This window comes from Mandrillus leucophaeus, unplaced genomic scaffold (genome assembly GCF_000951045.1).
Source record: "Mandrillus leucophaeus isolate KB7577 unplaced genomic scaffold, Mleu.le_1.0 Scaffold455, whole genome shotgun sequence".
NCBI classification, from domain to species: Eukaryota; Metazoa; Chordata; class Mammalia; order Primates; family Cercopithecidae; genus Mandrillus; species Mandrillus leucophaeus.
The window spans coordinates 1,470,443-1,487,944 of NW_012104865.1; the positions used below are offsets into that span (position 1 = coordinate 1,470,443).

Consider the following 17,502-nt stretch of genomic DNA (forward strand, 5'->3'; position numbering starts at 1 on the left):
TTATTGTTTAGTTTTGTAAGTTCTTTATATATTCTATATCCAAGTCCTTTATCTGATGTGCAGTTTGCAAATTTTTTTTCTAGTTTCTGACTGATATTTTTATTTTGTTAGAAGTGCCCATAACAGAGAAAAAAAAATGGTTTTCATTTTGATGAAGTCTAATTTATCATTTTTTCTTTTACAGATTATGATTTTGGTATTGTATATAAAAACTCTTTCCTAACTCAGCATCACAGAGATTTTCTCTTGTTTTTATCTAAGAGTTTTATAGTTTTGTTTTACATTTAGTTTTATTGTTTTAATTTATATCATTTTAAATTTAAATTTGAGTTAGTTTTTTAATATAGCGCAAGGTGTAGGTTGATACATAATTTTTTAAGTGGATGCCAGTTGTTGCGGCATCATTTGTTGAAAAAAAAAAACTGCCCTTTCTCTGTTGAATTGCCTTTGAATCTTTGTCAAAAATTAGGTGATAGGCCGGGCACGGTGGCTCAAGCCTGTAATCCCAGCACTTTGGGAGGCCGAGACGGGTGGATCACGAGGTCAGGAGATCGAGACCATCCTGGCTAACATGGTGAAACCCCGTCTCTACTAATTCACTACTAAAAAAATACAAAAAACTAGCCGGGCGAGGTGGCGGGCGCCTGTAGTCCCAGCTACTCGGGAGGCTGAGGCAGGAGAATGGCGTGAACCCGGGAGGTGGAGCTTGCAGTGAGCTGAGATCCGGCCACTGCACTCCAGCCTGGGCGACAGAGCGAGACTCCGTCTCAAAAAAAAAAAAAAAAAAAAAAAAAAAAAAAAAAAAAATCAGGTGATAATATTGGAGTGGGTCTGTTTCTAGAATATCTTGTCTATTTCATTGATCTATGTGTTTATGTTTTTACCAATACTATACTGTCTTGACACTGTAACTTTGTAGTATATTTTAGAGTTGAATAATGTGAGTCCTCCATATCTGCTCTTTTTTTCAATCTTGTTGTAGCTATACTAGTTCCTCTAGGTATTCCACATACACATTTGAATAAGATTTTCTATAGGTACAACAAACCCATACATAAATTTTTATTGAGATTGTGTATTAATTGGAAAAAAATTGCTATTTCAAACTTACTGTGTTCAAGCCACGAGTTTTGTATATTTCTGTCTTTAGGACCTCTAAATGTGAATAAAAACATTTTTATTACTTTCTTTCCTATTTGAATGTTTTTTACATCTTTTTCTTGCCTTTGGAACTGGCTAGAACTTGAGGTAGGATGTTGAATAAGACTGGCAAGAGCAGACACCCTTGTCTTGTTCCTGATCTTAGGGTAAAGGCAAGAATGGAGCTAACTGTAGGTATTTCTGTAAATATATACTTTATCAAACAGAATAAATGTTTTTTTATTTCTAATTTACTGAAGTGTTATTTTTAATTATGAATTAATGTTGAATTTTATCAAATGCTTTTTCTGCCTCTATTGATAAGAACGTGGTTTTTCTTTTTAACAGTGTTGTGTGAATTACATTAAATAATTTTCAGCTGTTGAACTAGTCGTGCATTCCTGGGACAAATTTTACATGATTCCAATGATTTATTGTTTTTATACATTGATTTGTTTAATGAATAGTAATTTTCCTTATTCTGAAATATACTGTTTGTGGTAATCATATAGTCTTTCTTTTCTTTGAATCATGTTTGAGTCATTGATCTTTTTCCATTTTTTCAATTTTAATCTGTCTGTATTATGTTTCATATGGGTTTCTTGTAGACAGCATCTACTTAGATCATATGGACAGCATGTATTTGTTTTTATGTTTATCCAATCTGACAATCTCTATCATTTAGTGTTTTCAGATAATTTACATTTAATTATTTATATATCTGTCTACCAGTTCATTATTATTCTTTTTGACTCTTCTCTTTTTCATTCTCTTATTTTATTCTTCTCATTTCATTCTCCCCTCTTTTCTCTTTTAAATTATTTTGGGTTTTTTTTTTTGTAGCTTTTATTAATTTGCAAGAATGTCTATTATTCCATTCATGCCAAGAGATTTTGCCCATTCTTCTTGGGCCATGGTTATTATTTGGTTTTTATTATTCATCTTTGTTACTTTTATCCTGAATGTGAAAATGAGGTGTTCTGGGTCAAAGACATATTTTTTTTTTTTTAATAAGAGTGTCATTTCCCCATTACCCTAGGTCTTATTGTGACCCAATGAGAGCCAATGGCAATTTTTCCTACATGAGTAGCCAGATTCTCCATAAATGAAGGTTAAAAAATGAATTTTCTCACTTATAAAAGGGAAAGAGGCAGCCATCCTTCCTGAAGGCTCTCTTTAAAAACATAGCGTCTTTAATCAAAATTCTAATTATTTAATATATAAGTAAAATAGCCCCAGGAGCCAGATAGCCCCGTGCATCTCCAGTTTTACAACCTGGAGATGTTTCTACCTCCTGGGAATTAATCTTTTTTAGTAGGTAAATACCTAAGAAGATAGTGAGCCAGTCTCCCCAGCTCCTTGGGAGTTTATACCGGGGATCTAGTCTGGACTGTACACACTCGGCCTTGACAGGTAAAGTAAAGTTTTATTTTCCCTTAAGATCTGAGCAATTCATTAAGGAAATGACTATAGATCTAATTTTTAGGATGTTTTAAGAGTCTCAAGAAGCTAGGACTTTTTATAGGAGCACTGATAAATCTAGAGGTTTATTTCCCCATAGTTACAATAGCTAAGTTAAAATTTTTGATAATTCTGATATTTGGATAATCTTGGGTTTGGTATCTAGGGATTTCCTTTTTTCTTAAAAGATGTTTAGATTTTCCTGATAACTGTTATGTCTATTTTACATCTTATCCCAAGTGTTTTAAATATTACACCATGAGATTCTGGATCCTAGTTAAATCTTCTGGATTTCTATTATTGTGGCTACTTATTTTAGGAGGCGGTCAGCCCAGTTAGGATCAGACTACATAGCTTTACCCACTTTCTGTGGACTGTGGTTTCAATGTCAATTTGATTTTCAAAACTTTTGTCTATTTAGATATTCTACATATATGACCATGTTGTTTATGAACAAATACAGTTTGAGATCTTCTTTCTCAGTCTGTATACATTTTACACTCCTTTTTTGTCTTATTGCACTACCTAGTATGATGATGTTTTTCTTTCTTGTTGTACTAGCCAGTATGATGTTGAAAATATACTTGTGAGAGCAGACATCCTTGCCTTATTCCTGATCTTAGCAGGAAAGTTTTCAGTTTCTCACCATTGAGTATGATATAAGCTCTTGGTTTTTTGTAGATGATTCATCAAATTATGGAAGTTCCCCTCTATTCCTAGTATACTCAATGTTTTTATCATGAATGGGTATTGGATTCTGTCAAATGTTTTATTTTTTCTGCATCTTCTGATATGATTATGTAATTTTCAGCCTATTGATGCGATGGATTACATTGATTATTGAATTTCGAACCAACTTTGCATACCTGGAATAAATTCCACTTGGTCATAGTACATAATTCTTTTCACACATGATTGGATTCTATTTGCTAATATTTTATGGAGGATTTTGGCATCTATGCTCATGACAGCCACTGTCTATAGCTTTTTTTTTTTTTTTTTTTTGTAATTGTCTTATTTTAGTATTAATACAATGGGAATATTTTCTAACTCATTCTATGGGGCCAGCATTATTCCAGTCCCATAGATTGAGTTAGAAAATATTCCCATTACTTCTGTCATTGGAAGGGCAGATTGTAGATAATCGGTCTAATTTATTCTTTAAATGGTAGAATTAACTGATGAATTGGTAGAATTCACCAGCTAACCTATCTTTGTCTGGTACTTTCAGTTTTGGAAGGTTAATAATCATTAATTATTGATCTAATTTTTAATACATATAGGCCTATTCAGATTGTCAGTTTCTTCCTGTGTGACTTTTGGAAGATTGTGTCTTTCAAGAAATTAGTTTATTTCATCAAATCAAATTTGTGGACATAGGCTTGTTCACAATATTCCTTATTATCTTTTTAACGTCCATGGTCTATAGTAATATGTCCTCTTTCATTTCTGATTTTAGTAATTTGTCTCTTCCTTTTTTTTTTTTTTTCTTAGCCTGGCTTGAGGTTTATTGATTTTGTTGATCTTCTAAAGGAAAAGCTTTTGGTTTTGTGGTATTTTCTATTGATTTCTTATTTTCAAATTAATTTATTTCTCCTCTAATTTTTATAATTTCTTTTCTTCTGCTTACTTTGAATTTAATTTGGTCTCCCATTTTCTAGTTTCCTAAGGTGAAAGTTTAGGTAATTGATTTTAGGTCTTTCTTCTTTTCAAATATGTGAATTCAATGCTATAAATTTTCCTGCAAGCATCTGTTGCTGCATCCCATAAATATTGATGTTATATTTTAATTTTCATTTGGTTAAAATATGTTTAAATTTCTCTTGAAATATCTTCTTTGACTCATTTGTTATTTAGAAGTGTGTTGTTTAATCTCCAATAATTGGTGATTTTACATCTATCTTTCTGTTATTGATTGCTAGTTTAATTCCATTATTACCTCAGAACAGACATTGTATGATTTATATTCTTTTAAAAATTTTAAAGTGTGTTTTATAGTCCAAAATATAGTCTGCTTTGGTGAATGTTCCATTTGAGTTTGAAAAAAATGTGTAATCTTCATTCAACAACTTCATTCAGAGACAAAGAAAAAATATAAATCAGAAATTTAGATAAAAAAAAGTAAAGGAAGAGCGTCAGAAATGAATAAATGAAGGTGTATTAGTCTGTTCTCACACTGCTAATAAAGACCTATTGGAGACTGGGTAATTTATAAAGGAAAGAGGTTTAATTAACTCATAATTCCACATGGCTGGGGAGGCCTCACAATCATGGCAGAAGGAGAATGAAGAGCAAAGTCATGTCTTACGTGGCAGCAGGCAAGAGGGAACGTGCAGGGGAACTCCCTTTATAAAACCATCAGATCTTGTAAGACTTATTCACTATCATGAGAACAACACAGAAAAGATTCGCCCCCACAATTCAGTTACCTCCCACTGGGTCCCTCCTATGACACGTGGGAATTATGGAAGCCACAATTCAAGATGAGATTTGCATGGGTACACAGCCAAACCATATCAGAAAGTAAAATAAAATATTTTATTGTTCTTGTTCTCAATTTATCTCACAAATAACTGTTTGTTCATACTAATAACAGCAACAGTATGTGTGCATATATGCACATACATATATATGCTTATGTATAAGCAAAATAAATGACAGCAGTGATACAAGGGCTAGAAGGGAGGAATTAGGAATTTTTGTTATCAAAAGGTACTTGTTCTGTCTATGATGTGTTGAGCGTGGTCTTTTTTTTTTTTCTTATTCTTAATTCTTAGTTGTTGAATGAAGTGGACTATTGACGTCAGTTTTATTCAGTTGATTGATGGTACTGTTGAACTGAACTATGTCCTTACTGATCGTGTGCCCAGTGGATCTGTAAATTTCCAGCACAGGGGTGTTGAAGTCTTGAACTATAATAGTTTATTCATCTATCTCTCCTCCCAATTCTATCAGTTTTTGCCTGACATACTTTGATGCTGTTAGGATCATCATTCCTTCTTGGGTTATTGACTTCTTTATCATTATGTAATGCTCCTCTTTATTCTTGATACATTTTCTTGCTCTGAAGCCTTCTGTGCTTGAAATTAACATAACTACTCCTACTTATAAAAATTAGCATGGTATAACTTTCTCCATCCCTTTACTTTTAATCTATATGTGTCATTATATTTAAAATGGGTTTCTTTCAGAAAACATATAATTGAGGCTTGTTTTTTTATCTACTCTCTGATGATCTGCCTTTTAATTGGTATATTTAGATCAGATATTAAGTGATCATTAATATAACTGAATTAACATTTACCATATTTGTTATTGTTTTCTATTTGTTGCCCTTATTCTTTGTTTCTATTTCTGTCTTTCTCTGCATTTTGTGGTTATAATTGAACATTTTATATTATTTCATTTTGCTCCCCTTTTTAACATATTAAATATACTTTTTTAAACTTGTTTTAGTGGTTGCCCTAATGTTTGTAATATATATTTACAACTAATCAAGTCCAGACTCAAATAATACTATGTTACTTCATAGGCAGAGCAAATACCTTATAATAGCAAAATATTTCTAATTCCTCCCTTGTAGCTCTTGTATCACTGCTGTCATTCACTTGCTTATACATAAGCATATATACATGCACATATACCCACATTGTTGCTATTATTATTTTGAACAAACTTATCTGTGATGTAAATTGAGAACAAGAAAAATAATTTTTTACTTTATTTTTGTTTATTCATTTCTGATGCTCTTCTGTTATTTTTATTCATACAAGTTTCTGATATATTATTTTCCTTGTCTCCAAATAACATTTCTTGCAAAGCAGGTCTACTGGCAACATATTACCTAAATTTTTTTTCTTTTGTCTAAAGAAGTATTTAGTTTTCCTTAATTTTTGAAGGATAATTTTCCACAATATAGCAATCTGTAATTCTGTAATTCTAGAATTAATGGTGCTTTTTTCTCTCTTGACACTTTAAATATTTCGCTCCACTGTGTGCTTGTTTACATGGTTCTTAAGGAGAAATCACATATGATTTTTATCTTTGTTTCTCTACAGGTAAGGTTTTTCTCCCTCCACTCTGGCTTTCTCTAGAATTTTTTTCTTTATCTTAGATTGTTTGAAATTTGAATATGATATGCCTACATGTAGGATTTTTTTTTTTTTTTACATTTATCTTTCTTGATGTTTTCTGTGATTCCTGGATCTATGATTTTGTGTCACCATTAATTTGAGGGAAATTCTCAGTCATTATTTCTTCGTATATTGCTTCTATTTCTTTCTTCTCCTCCCATTACCACTATTATGTGTTTGTTACAGCTTTTGTATTTGCTCTGAAGTTCTTGGATATTTTATTCTGTTTGGGGATTTCTTTTGCATCTTTTTTCTCTTTGATTTTTGGTTTTGTGGGATTCTATTGATATATCCCCAAGTGCCAGGATTCTTCTTTCCCCCATGTCTAGTTTACAAATAAGCCCATCAAAGACATTCTTTATTTTTGATACAGTGATATTTCTTTGTAGCATTTTAAAAATTCTTTATTAGAATTTCAATCTCTCTGCTCAGCTTATATTAATCTTCTGTTATTGCTAGTTGTCTACTTTTTCCACTAATGCCCTTAACATATTAATTGTAGTTTTAAAAAAATATCATGTTCAGATAATTTCAATATTCCTGCCTATGAAACTCTGTTTCTAATGCTTCTTCAGTCTTTTCAAACTGTGTGTGTGTGTATTTGTGTGGTTTGCTGTTATTTATTTATTTTGCCTTTTAGTATGCCTTGTAATAGTTTGTTGAAATACTGACGAGATGTACTGTGTAAAAAGAACTTCAGTAAGTAGGCCTTTACTGGTATATTGGTAAGATGAGGGGGAAAATAAGTGTTCTGTATGATTAAATCTTAGTTGTTTCATGAATGTGTATCCTTAGACTATGAACTTCATAAGTTCTTTGTAGATTTTTCCCCTCTTAAAATAGGATGAATAAAGGGGACTGAAATTGGATATTTACTTTCTCCTATGTCAGTTAGGCTCTGAGAAAACTCCAGCAGTTAGGTTCTGTTACAGAATAGTTTCTTTTAAGGGTAGGCCCTGGAAAGAGGAACACAGTGTTTTGTCATAAAGCTCGGGTTTTCCAACCTTAGCACTTGTTCCTGTAGAGGTTTCTGCTCCAATAAATTGTGTTTTTCTCTATTTACTTGTTTGTCTCTACAGTACTGGGGGCAGTGGTTTTCCCTGTGAACTTTCCCTCTGATAAATCTGAGAAGAATTGTTTGTTTTTTTTTTTTTTCAGTTTGTTTAACTTTCTACTTGTTAGAATGGGGTGGTGAATTCTAAGCTTCTTACATGTAGTACCAAAACCAGAGATCCCTTTTCCCTCTTTGGTTCACAAAACTCTCATTTGCTGTTCTTATGGGTAGTGAGTCAGGGCTTTGTCTGCCCACAATTACTAGGATTATTCCTGCAATGTCTACAGGAACAGTGTCTGTGGGGAGAGGAAGCAGTTTTGTCTCTTTGCTGGCAGTTGCCTAGCACATGGCAGGGTAAGTCAACAGCGAGCCACTCTCAGGAACGGCATGGCTGCTGCTGCAGAGAGCAAGTGGCACTGATCCTTTCTGGGTTCTCTTGGTTTAGGGTGGGAGAGTACCCAGGGCTCCCTCCTGCAGGAGCTGTTGTACAGCTAGTGTGGAGAAGGGAAGGGGCACACCTTCGTCGCTGACATTTACTTGGTGTAAGGTTTGGAGAGGTAACAAATTTGCTACAGCTCTGTAAAGACAGGGTGGGCCCTGCTTCTTTGTCGGCACTCATCTAAAGTAGGGAGGACGAAACCTGTTTCATGTCTCCCCTACTCCTTTTCCTGGGCCTCTGACCAGACACAGCAGGCTCTTAGGGCCTTTTCTGTGTGTATTCGTTGTCAGTTACACATGTTGAGCTGCTTTAGCCCTGGGGCCAGATTATACAGAAAGTAAAGCAAACAAATAAACAAAAATAACAAAATCCCCAAACTCCCAAATGACAGTGAACTTATCGCCAAGTTGTATTTCAAGCTCTGATGTTCTGAATGAGTCTTCTAGTATATATTTTAGCCCAGAGTTTTTCATTGTTATTGTGGAAGAGATGTTACTTCATTTTTTTTTTTTCTAGAAGGAAATCCCAGAATAGTTTTTAAACTGAGTGGAGCAAACAAACTACAATTTGAATGAAAGAAAATGTTTAAAGTAACATGATTAACAATTCACTGTGATCAGAGTATGCAGATCAAAGGTTTATTTCCTCTTTCTCTAATTGAAAGAGGATCAGGAAAAAAAAAAAAAAAAAAAAAAAAACAACTATTGAGTACTAGGCTTAGTACCTGGTTGATGAAATAATCTGTGCAACAGATCCCTGTGACATGAGTTTATTTATATAGCAAATCTGCTTATGTATCCCTGAATCTAAAATAAAAGTTAAAAAAATTAAAAATTAAAAAAGTTAGTACCTATCTTCTGTTCAAACTTAACGGCTTAATACTTCTTGTTATGTTGGCATGTGTTTCTTAAATGTGATTTTTTTGAGTAAAAGGAAGGAACTTTATAAAATATTTTAGAACATTTGAGCTTTGTGTGCTATTATAATGTTATCTTGTTTTTAAATGACTCTGAATTTTGTGATAACCTGAAATTGAAAATTTTGCTTCATGTCTTCTGGTGTGTTGGCAAAAGATGGCTCTAGTTGCATGAAATTTTAATTTCTTCCTTTTAAGAGATTACTTCCAATATTCACCTGCATTTCTGGCAGACTCAGTCAATCAAAATATGAAAACTATGTACACGTAGTTCTTATTATTAGCCAAAAACCTTAGTCTTTTTTTTATTTTTAGAATGAAAAGAGGAGTGTTAACCTATTCAAATATATGTTGCGCTTTAATGCTTCTACTGAAATCCTTCTCACTGTATGTAACAGCAGAATGAGACAGGCAGAAAATAGGCAGTTAAAATGGAAAAAGAGAAAAACATGCTAGAATTATTGGCATCTAACAGAAATTTTGTCACTGGGTCTTGGAGTATTTAGGGTGCATAACAGGAAACCATTCAGACCTTAAATCTTTAAGTTAACTTCTCTCTACATATGAATTAAATGCCTGTTTATTAAATATTTATATTTAATAAGAAAAGTATATCTCAATTTAAATCAGATCTGTCTTTGTCTTTGAAATCTCTTAGAGAATTGTGAACTGATACTTTATACTGACTTTTTACTAGCTCCTAGCAAAATTGCTTAGCAAATTGATTATTTCCTTCTGAAATGTTTGATGATATATCCAGCTCTTACTAAAGTGTCCAAACCTTACTATTTAACTACTTGTCAAGGGTTCCCAATGGTGAATACCATATTCCATTTTAACTTTTTGGAATAGGAATTGAGGGTCTTAATCCATTGAAAGTTTTATTTGTAGAAAAAATAGACTGAATATTGTTTTTATGTACAGTGAAATTATCTGTACTTTTCCAGTTTCCCTAAGTAGACGTTTTATGAGTAATTATTAGAAAGACAAAAAAAGTGTATAAGTTGTTGTTAGAAAGTCATTCATGCAAGGATGTAGAGAAAAGGGAACTCATACTCGCTTAGTAGGAATGCAAATTAGTACAGCCATTATGGAAAATAGTATGGAGATTTTTCAAAAAACTAACAGTAGAACTACCATAAGATCTTGCAATCCCACTATTGGGTAGTTATCCAAAGGAAAAGAAATTAGTATGTCAAAGGGCTACATTTACCCCCATGTTTATTGCAGCACTGCTCAAGTAGCAAAGATATAGATCAACCTAAGTGATCATCAACAGATGAATGAAGAAAGAAAATATGGTAAATGTACACAATAGAACAATACTTGGCCATAAAAAATAATAAAATCCTGCCATTCGCAGCTATTTGGATGGAACTGGATTTCATTACATTAAGTGAAAGGAGCCAGGCACAGAAAGACAATATCTATCTTCACTCATATATGGGATCTGGAATAGTTGATCTTACAGAAACAGAGTAGAATGATACCAGAGGCTGAGAAGGGTATGTGTGTGTCAAGTGGTGGAAGCACATGAAAAGAGATTGGTTAATGGATACAAATATACAGTTAGATAGAAGGAATGAGTTCTAATATTCAATAGCAAAGTAGAGTGTCTATAATTAATAACAATGTATAGTTCAAAATAACTAGAAATTAGCACTTGAAACTTTTTCAACACATAGAAATGATAAATACTCGAAGTGATGGATACCTTAAATACCCTAAATTTATCATTACACACTCTATGCATGTAACAAAATATCACATATACCCTATAAATATGTACAAATATTTGTACCAATAGTATTTTTAGAAAAAGAATTTCAAGTACAACAAAACCGTAAAATGTATATTACCTAAATCAAGCAGATATTCTATTAAAATTATTACATCAAAAATATTTCAGGAAACTCTATGTTCTTTTCTGTTCTCGTCGTAAGAAAATGGAGCTCTGCCATAGGTTTTTATCAATTTGAGAGGACAGTATCCTTGCAGATCCAAGTAAAAATGAGGACCTTCTTTAACTATTAAGTAATAATCAAGTCTATTTTAAGAGTTGATAAATTTTTGAAAGTCCAGCATCATGCTAGACATTTAGGAAACTTTGGTGGAAGTTAAAGAGTTCATAGAAAAATTATGTCTAAAATCTGCTAGTTCTGGACTTGTAAGCTAAAATTTTCAGGAGCTAATATGATTGTTCTTGCTCAGTTCTCTTTGACTGCTGTGGCTTTTCTTGTGAAGAAATCTACAGGCTTTTTCATACAAAGAAATGTACAGGAAATAAATTGGGCTCTCTAATTTCACTCTTTCACTTGTAGCTTAAGTTTAGGTTTGTTAAATAATCCCACTAATATTTGTGGGAACTTGGAAATCTGGTGTTAACATACTGCCTTTAAAGCCTACCTAGGACACTGTTCACATGCCATTGGCCTTTTTGAGGTTGTTCTAAACAAAGTGTCACTGTTTGTTTTCCAAGTTAGCTATTTTGTTTGCTATTTTAGGAATGATTCTTCAACATTGAATATATTTCCGTAAAGTGACAGTATATCCAACTAAGATGCCTTGCCATTTCAATTCTACCAAGCGTTAAATGACTATTGGATTTAAGTAGTTACAACATTGCTGAATATTTCCTGGGTACTCCTATGAATATTGATGAGTATCTGGAATCTCTCTGACAAGTTTCCTAGATTACTCCAATGTCAGAGGAAGTTTTTTAAAATCCCTCTTCTTCAAACCATTGCATAGACGATATCGCATTGCAAACTGGCTCCTCCCATCTTATGAGGGTGTTTGATTTGAACTGATTTTTTAAATTAAGATTCTTAAAAATATAATTGAGAAACCTGCGTAGGTCAGCCCAGTGAAACCCAAAAATATTTTAAATTCATTAAAATCTATGCAAAATTGGCAATACCTAAGAAACAACAGATGACAGGAAGTTGCTAGTGCTAATCCCGTAACATTTATATACTCACTTGTGGTGAGACTATTGCCTTTTAAGTTCCATAACATCTTTAGGTACTTAAATGTCAGTTAATCACAGATGCTTCATAGATTTTATTTGGAGGGAATGCATTAATGTGGCTTTTGATATTTTTACCCCCATAGGACATTTGGTTGGCTTCTGTCCCTTGAATGTTGCCAAGACATATTTTGACGCTTTCGCTTTTAATGCTTCAGTTGTTGAAATCATCACTTGGCATGCAAATGTTATTTGTGGGGCCAACATAAAAAGCTGCCACCCTTCCTTTATGGCACTTTAAAAACTGATAGATGAATAATATTTGATGTCACTTAGATATGACACATAATTCTTGAAAATGATTTTGCTTCTCACAATTTTTAAGAATTTATCTGCAGCAGGCAAAAATGGGAAACTCTAACATTATACTACAAGACATTTTGTTGTATATTTCTTCTGATTTTAAAATGTTCCTTGCTTTTATAGAAAACAATCAACATTTTCCCATCCAATTCTAAAAGCACTAAGACTAAGGACAAAATCTTAGTAACATTTAAAATAGCAAAGTCAAAGAGTGGCAAACCAGATGTTTTAACATTAAGTTTAGTTAAAATTCTAGTCATATTGGTTAGGTGACAAAATATGTGGGTGATTTGTTTTTTAACAGTGATTTGAACAGATACCTTGGCATTTTAGGAACTCCAGTACAGAGAGTCATGGCACCAATAAACACTAATAATTTTTGACGATTAAACCTCTGGTTAGCCAGGAAAAAGAGATGTTCTTTACTCATTAAATGAACACCCAGTCAGAATTCATAGGATCTAACCTTCCAAGTCTATATCCTATCTGGTACAGCAAAGTGTTATTTTGCATGACTAATGACTGACTACAGTAAGTACTAAAATATATATCTGGCAGTAAAAGTTGTCTTTCTGATCTCACCACATGGGTCTTAAAAGTAAAAAAGACTAATTAATGAGCTGTTGGGAGCATTTTAAGAGTTTATACATATAGAAGCAGTGGGAGAATATGGTGTTGTGTAGTCGTGTAGTATGTATTTAGCAGAAGCTTTTTAGTTAGGTTCAACTAATGGAAAGGGTGTGAACATTTTTGCCTAAGCAAATCCTGCAAAAGCTAACAAAGCATATCTACAAAAATCATTTATTTAACATGTACTACCCTCAGCACTGCATGAATCAGAAGGTATGTGGATGAAAATCGTTACAAGCCAATTCTTCAAATGGTATGCTTACAATATGGTATAGAAGCAATATTGAGTCCAAAGTAAGATATTGCACTGGCTTTGTACCAATCATCCTAGAAGGTCATCAAGTCTTCCAGGAGTTCAGAGAAGAGAAAACTTACTTTCAATTTGGCCTAATTAGAAAAAAAAATACTCATGGAAAGTTTGGGACTTGAAAATGGCACATACCAGATCGTGCTGAGTTATTTTTCTACCTCTCTGGCTGGGTTCTTTTTTTGTTGTTGTTGTTTGTTTGTTTGTTTAGTTTTCTAGCTTCTCCTTTTTCAGGTGCCCACATTACATGTTGGAGTTCCTTAAGGTCTTTACTCTTTTCTTCTTCTTACTTTCTCCTGAAATAGGCTCATCAAAGTCTATAGCTTCCATTAGCATCTGTACATTAATGACATCCCAATGTGTATCTGCAGATTAAGCCTCTCCTCAGATTCTGGTGAACAACTGCCTCTACTTAGATGTCTCAACTGCACCTCAATGAAACAACTCCAAGACTGAATATGTGATATTTCCTCTCAAGTCTTATCCTCATTAGCAATTTCTGGCTTAAAAATGATGCCACCATCCAATCAGATGCTCAAGTCAAAAACCATAGAATCATCCTTAATCCATCTCTCTTATTCATGCCCCGTATTCAATGTATCATCAAATTTTGTCCATTTTACCGCTAGAGAAATTCTAGTCTTTATTCTTACTATTATGACCTTAGCCTACTGTGGTATCCTTTCAGGTGGTTTTCCTGTATAAACAGTGACACCCACTCTCAACAATTCTTTATTTATTTTCCATGATGAAACTAAAATAAGTTTGCGCTTTTCAAAATCCACTCTGAAGTGAAAGAAGCTAATCTGAAAAGGCTACATACTGAATGATTCCAATTATATGACATTCTGGAAAAGGACCTTGAAGACAATATAAAGTTCAGTTGTTGCCAACAGGTAGGGAAAAGGGAGGGGATGAATGAGCAGAGCACAGGGAGTATTTAGGTCAGTAAAACTGTTCTGCGTGATACTATAAAGGTGGATACCTGTCTTACACATTTGACAACACTCAGACATGTACAAGAGTAGACCATAATGTAGTAATGCAAACTATGAACTAGGATGATAATGGTGTGCCAGTTTTGGTTCATCAGTTACAACAAATGTATCGCTCTGGTACCAAATTTTGATAATGGGGGAGGCTGTGTGTATGTAGTGGTAAGATGTATATGAGAATCCTACTTTCTTACTTGATATTACTATGAATCTAAAACTACTTTTAAAAAATAAAGTAGCTCATGCCTGTAATCCTAGCACTTTGGGAGGCCGAAACAGGTAGATTGCTTGCGCCTGGGAGTTTGAGACAAGTCTAGGGAACATGGCGAAACCCCATCTCTACAAAAAATAGTACAAAAAATTAGCCAGACATGGTGGTGTGCACCTGCAGAACCAGCTACTCAGGAGGCTGAGGTGGGAGGATCACCTGAGCCTCGGAGGTTGAGGCTGCGGTGATCTATGATCATGCTGGCACACTCCAGCCTGGGTGACAGAGTGAGATCTTGTCTCAAACAAACAAACATACAAACAAACATAAAACCTCAATATTAAATCTATTCTGATTTTGCATTCCTTCTCAACTACTGAAAATGCTTTATAGCCTTCCCAGGGCTGCTAAAATGAGCTGGAAATTCCTAGCACAATACCTATCCACCTGTGTAGCTCCATCTTCTCCATTCTCACTCTTTGTTCTCTGCTTTCCAGCCACACTGGTCTCTTTGAGATATGAATGGTACCTGTGAAGTCCTTCCTCAGGGTTTTTGCCCCATCCCCGTCTCCTTGCCTGATAAATATCTACTCATCCTTCAGATCTGCTTATTGTTATTTCCTGAAGAAAAAATTTTTGAGGCCCATATCTTTCTGCCAAATTGGTTGCTTTTGCTGTATCTTTCATATAAAAAAAAATTCCCCAGAGTCCTTATCACTTTTGTATTTAGAGTAGATATTCATAATTATTTATTAATATCTGTCTCCACTACTAGACTGTAAGCATCTTGAAGCAATATGCTGACTACTTTTTATCACCCCTGAACCCAGTGAATGGTTGCAACACAGGAGGCATTTACCAAATATTCACTGAATGAATGAATAGAAGAAAGACTAAGGACTGCCAGATGTGCTGTTGGTTAAAAGTTTGCTCAATGTTTTCTCTAGCTATTAGAGCTTTGGAGTCACCAAAATAACTATTAATCTTTCAGAAAAGAACATTTGAGTATGCATTTTAAAAGTCCTGTCACTATATATATACATATATATATACACACACACACACACACACACACACATATATAACACTGAGCATCTGTATTTCATGTGGCTACTCAACTCTATGAGTTTTTGTTATTTCAGATAGATACCAGCTTTGTGAACTTAAGGCGAGCAATATGAATATAGTTCCTCAACAGTGGGGATTATCTGATATCAGGGCCTCTCTCCATATCCAGTCTCTTGCAAGTCCTGGAAAATCATCTCTGGATGGGTGGCCACTAAAGGAATTTCATTGTTCACTAACAGACTCAGAAATAAAGTTATTATTTAGCCATAGGACAGCCTTGGATTCCTCTGGAAGGTATGCTTATGGCAGCCAGAGTTAAGACTAAATCGCCGTGAGTCTGCCTGTTTGCAGAGGCTTGTTTACATGTGGTATCCACTACACATTTTCTCTGACTTCATTAATAAACAATTGAGACCAAGAAACCATTTCCTTACTTTCCGGGTAAGCTGAGCAATTTATCTTAATTACTGTCAACCTTTAGTGACTACCATGGGGATTCTAAGCATTCACTTCAGTAGTAAAGATGTAAATTACTTATGAATTTTCAACAGGCAGCCATGGATTTTTGGCTTCTCTTCCATGTACTTTTTTCCCCAACTGAAATTATATGTGTTTGTATATCTATATCTGTATCTATATCTAAATGTTGAATGTGTATATATATGGTAAATATGTATATTCTAAATGAATGTCTTTCCTTATTACAGTCAATCCTTTCCCATGGTACCGTGGCAGACTGTGCTGTTGTTGGCAAGGAAGATCCCTTAAAAGGTCATGTCCCCTTAGCACTCTGTGTATTGAGAAAAGGTGAGAGATCTTTGTTCTCTCTGATTGCTTGGGACCTGAATAATTAACTAAGGTCAATTCAGTGCTTACCATCTGAACTTTCTTTCTAGATATAAATGCAACAGAGGAACAAGTTTTAGAAGAAATTGTGAAACATGTGAGACAAAACATTGGCCCTGTGGCTGCTTTTCGAAATGCAGTGTTTGTCAAACAGCTACCCAAAACCAGATCTGGCAAGATCCCCCGATCAGCTTTATCTGCCATTGTCAATGGCAAGCCCTACAAGGTAAATTATCAAAGATATTTAATCCTGGGTTCTACAATATTTTTCTTCATTTATTTGGCATTAGCAAAGCTCTTAAAAATGGTTCTCAAATATGAATTGCAATCCCTAGAAAACACATAATAGTACTATTTTTTAATGGTAAGGGAGAGATTATATAGCCATTCCTTCTGTAGGAATGAGGGTTTTGGAAAGAAACTTGACTAATTAAGAACACATGCTTTGATGATAAGAACCAATATGTGAAAATTTTTTTTTATTTATTTTCATTTAGAGATAGAGTCTTGCTTTATTGCGCAGGCTGTAGGGCAGTGGCACACTCATAGCTCACTACACCCTCAAAGTTCTGGTCTAAAGAGATCCTCTCATGTCAGCCTCGGGAGTAGTTGGGACTACAGGTGCGTGCAACTGTGCCCGGCGAATTTTTTTTTATTTTGTATTTGTAGAGGTAGTATTCTCACTCTGTTGCCCAGGGTGGTCTTGAACTCCTGCTCAAGTGGTTTGATTGTCTCAACTTCCCAAAGTGCTGGGATTACAGACCTGAGCCACTACTGCCTGCCAAAATATTTTTTCTCTTAGTAATTGTCAGTTAAATTCAAACACATTTTTGGAAACTCAATCCTATTGAATTAAAAGGTACACTTTCCTTATTATAGTAATTAATGGCAATTAGTGAATGAGAAAGCAAAATTATTGAGGCTGGCAGCAGTAGATGTTTAAAATGCTCTAATTGATAAATGCTAATTTTGTA

At 34.0% G+C, this 17,502-nt stretch overlaps 1 protein-coding gene across 1 annotated transcript in view; it reads left to right on the forward strand.

Annotated features, from left to right (window-relative positions):
• ACSS3 (acyl-CoA synthetase short-chain family member 3) overlaps nt 1-17,502 on the forward strand; it is a 190,386-nt gene that overhangs the window by 170,523 nt on the left and 2,361 nt on the right. The window contains exons 15-16 of the mRNA XM_011994395.1: nt 16,390-16,489; nt 16,579-16,754. Coding sequence (XP_011849785.1) covers nt 16,390-16,489; nt 16,579-16,754 — 276 coding nt within the window. The remainder of the gene's footprint in view (nt 1-16,389; nt 16,490-16,578; nt 16,755-17,502) is intronic.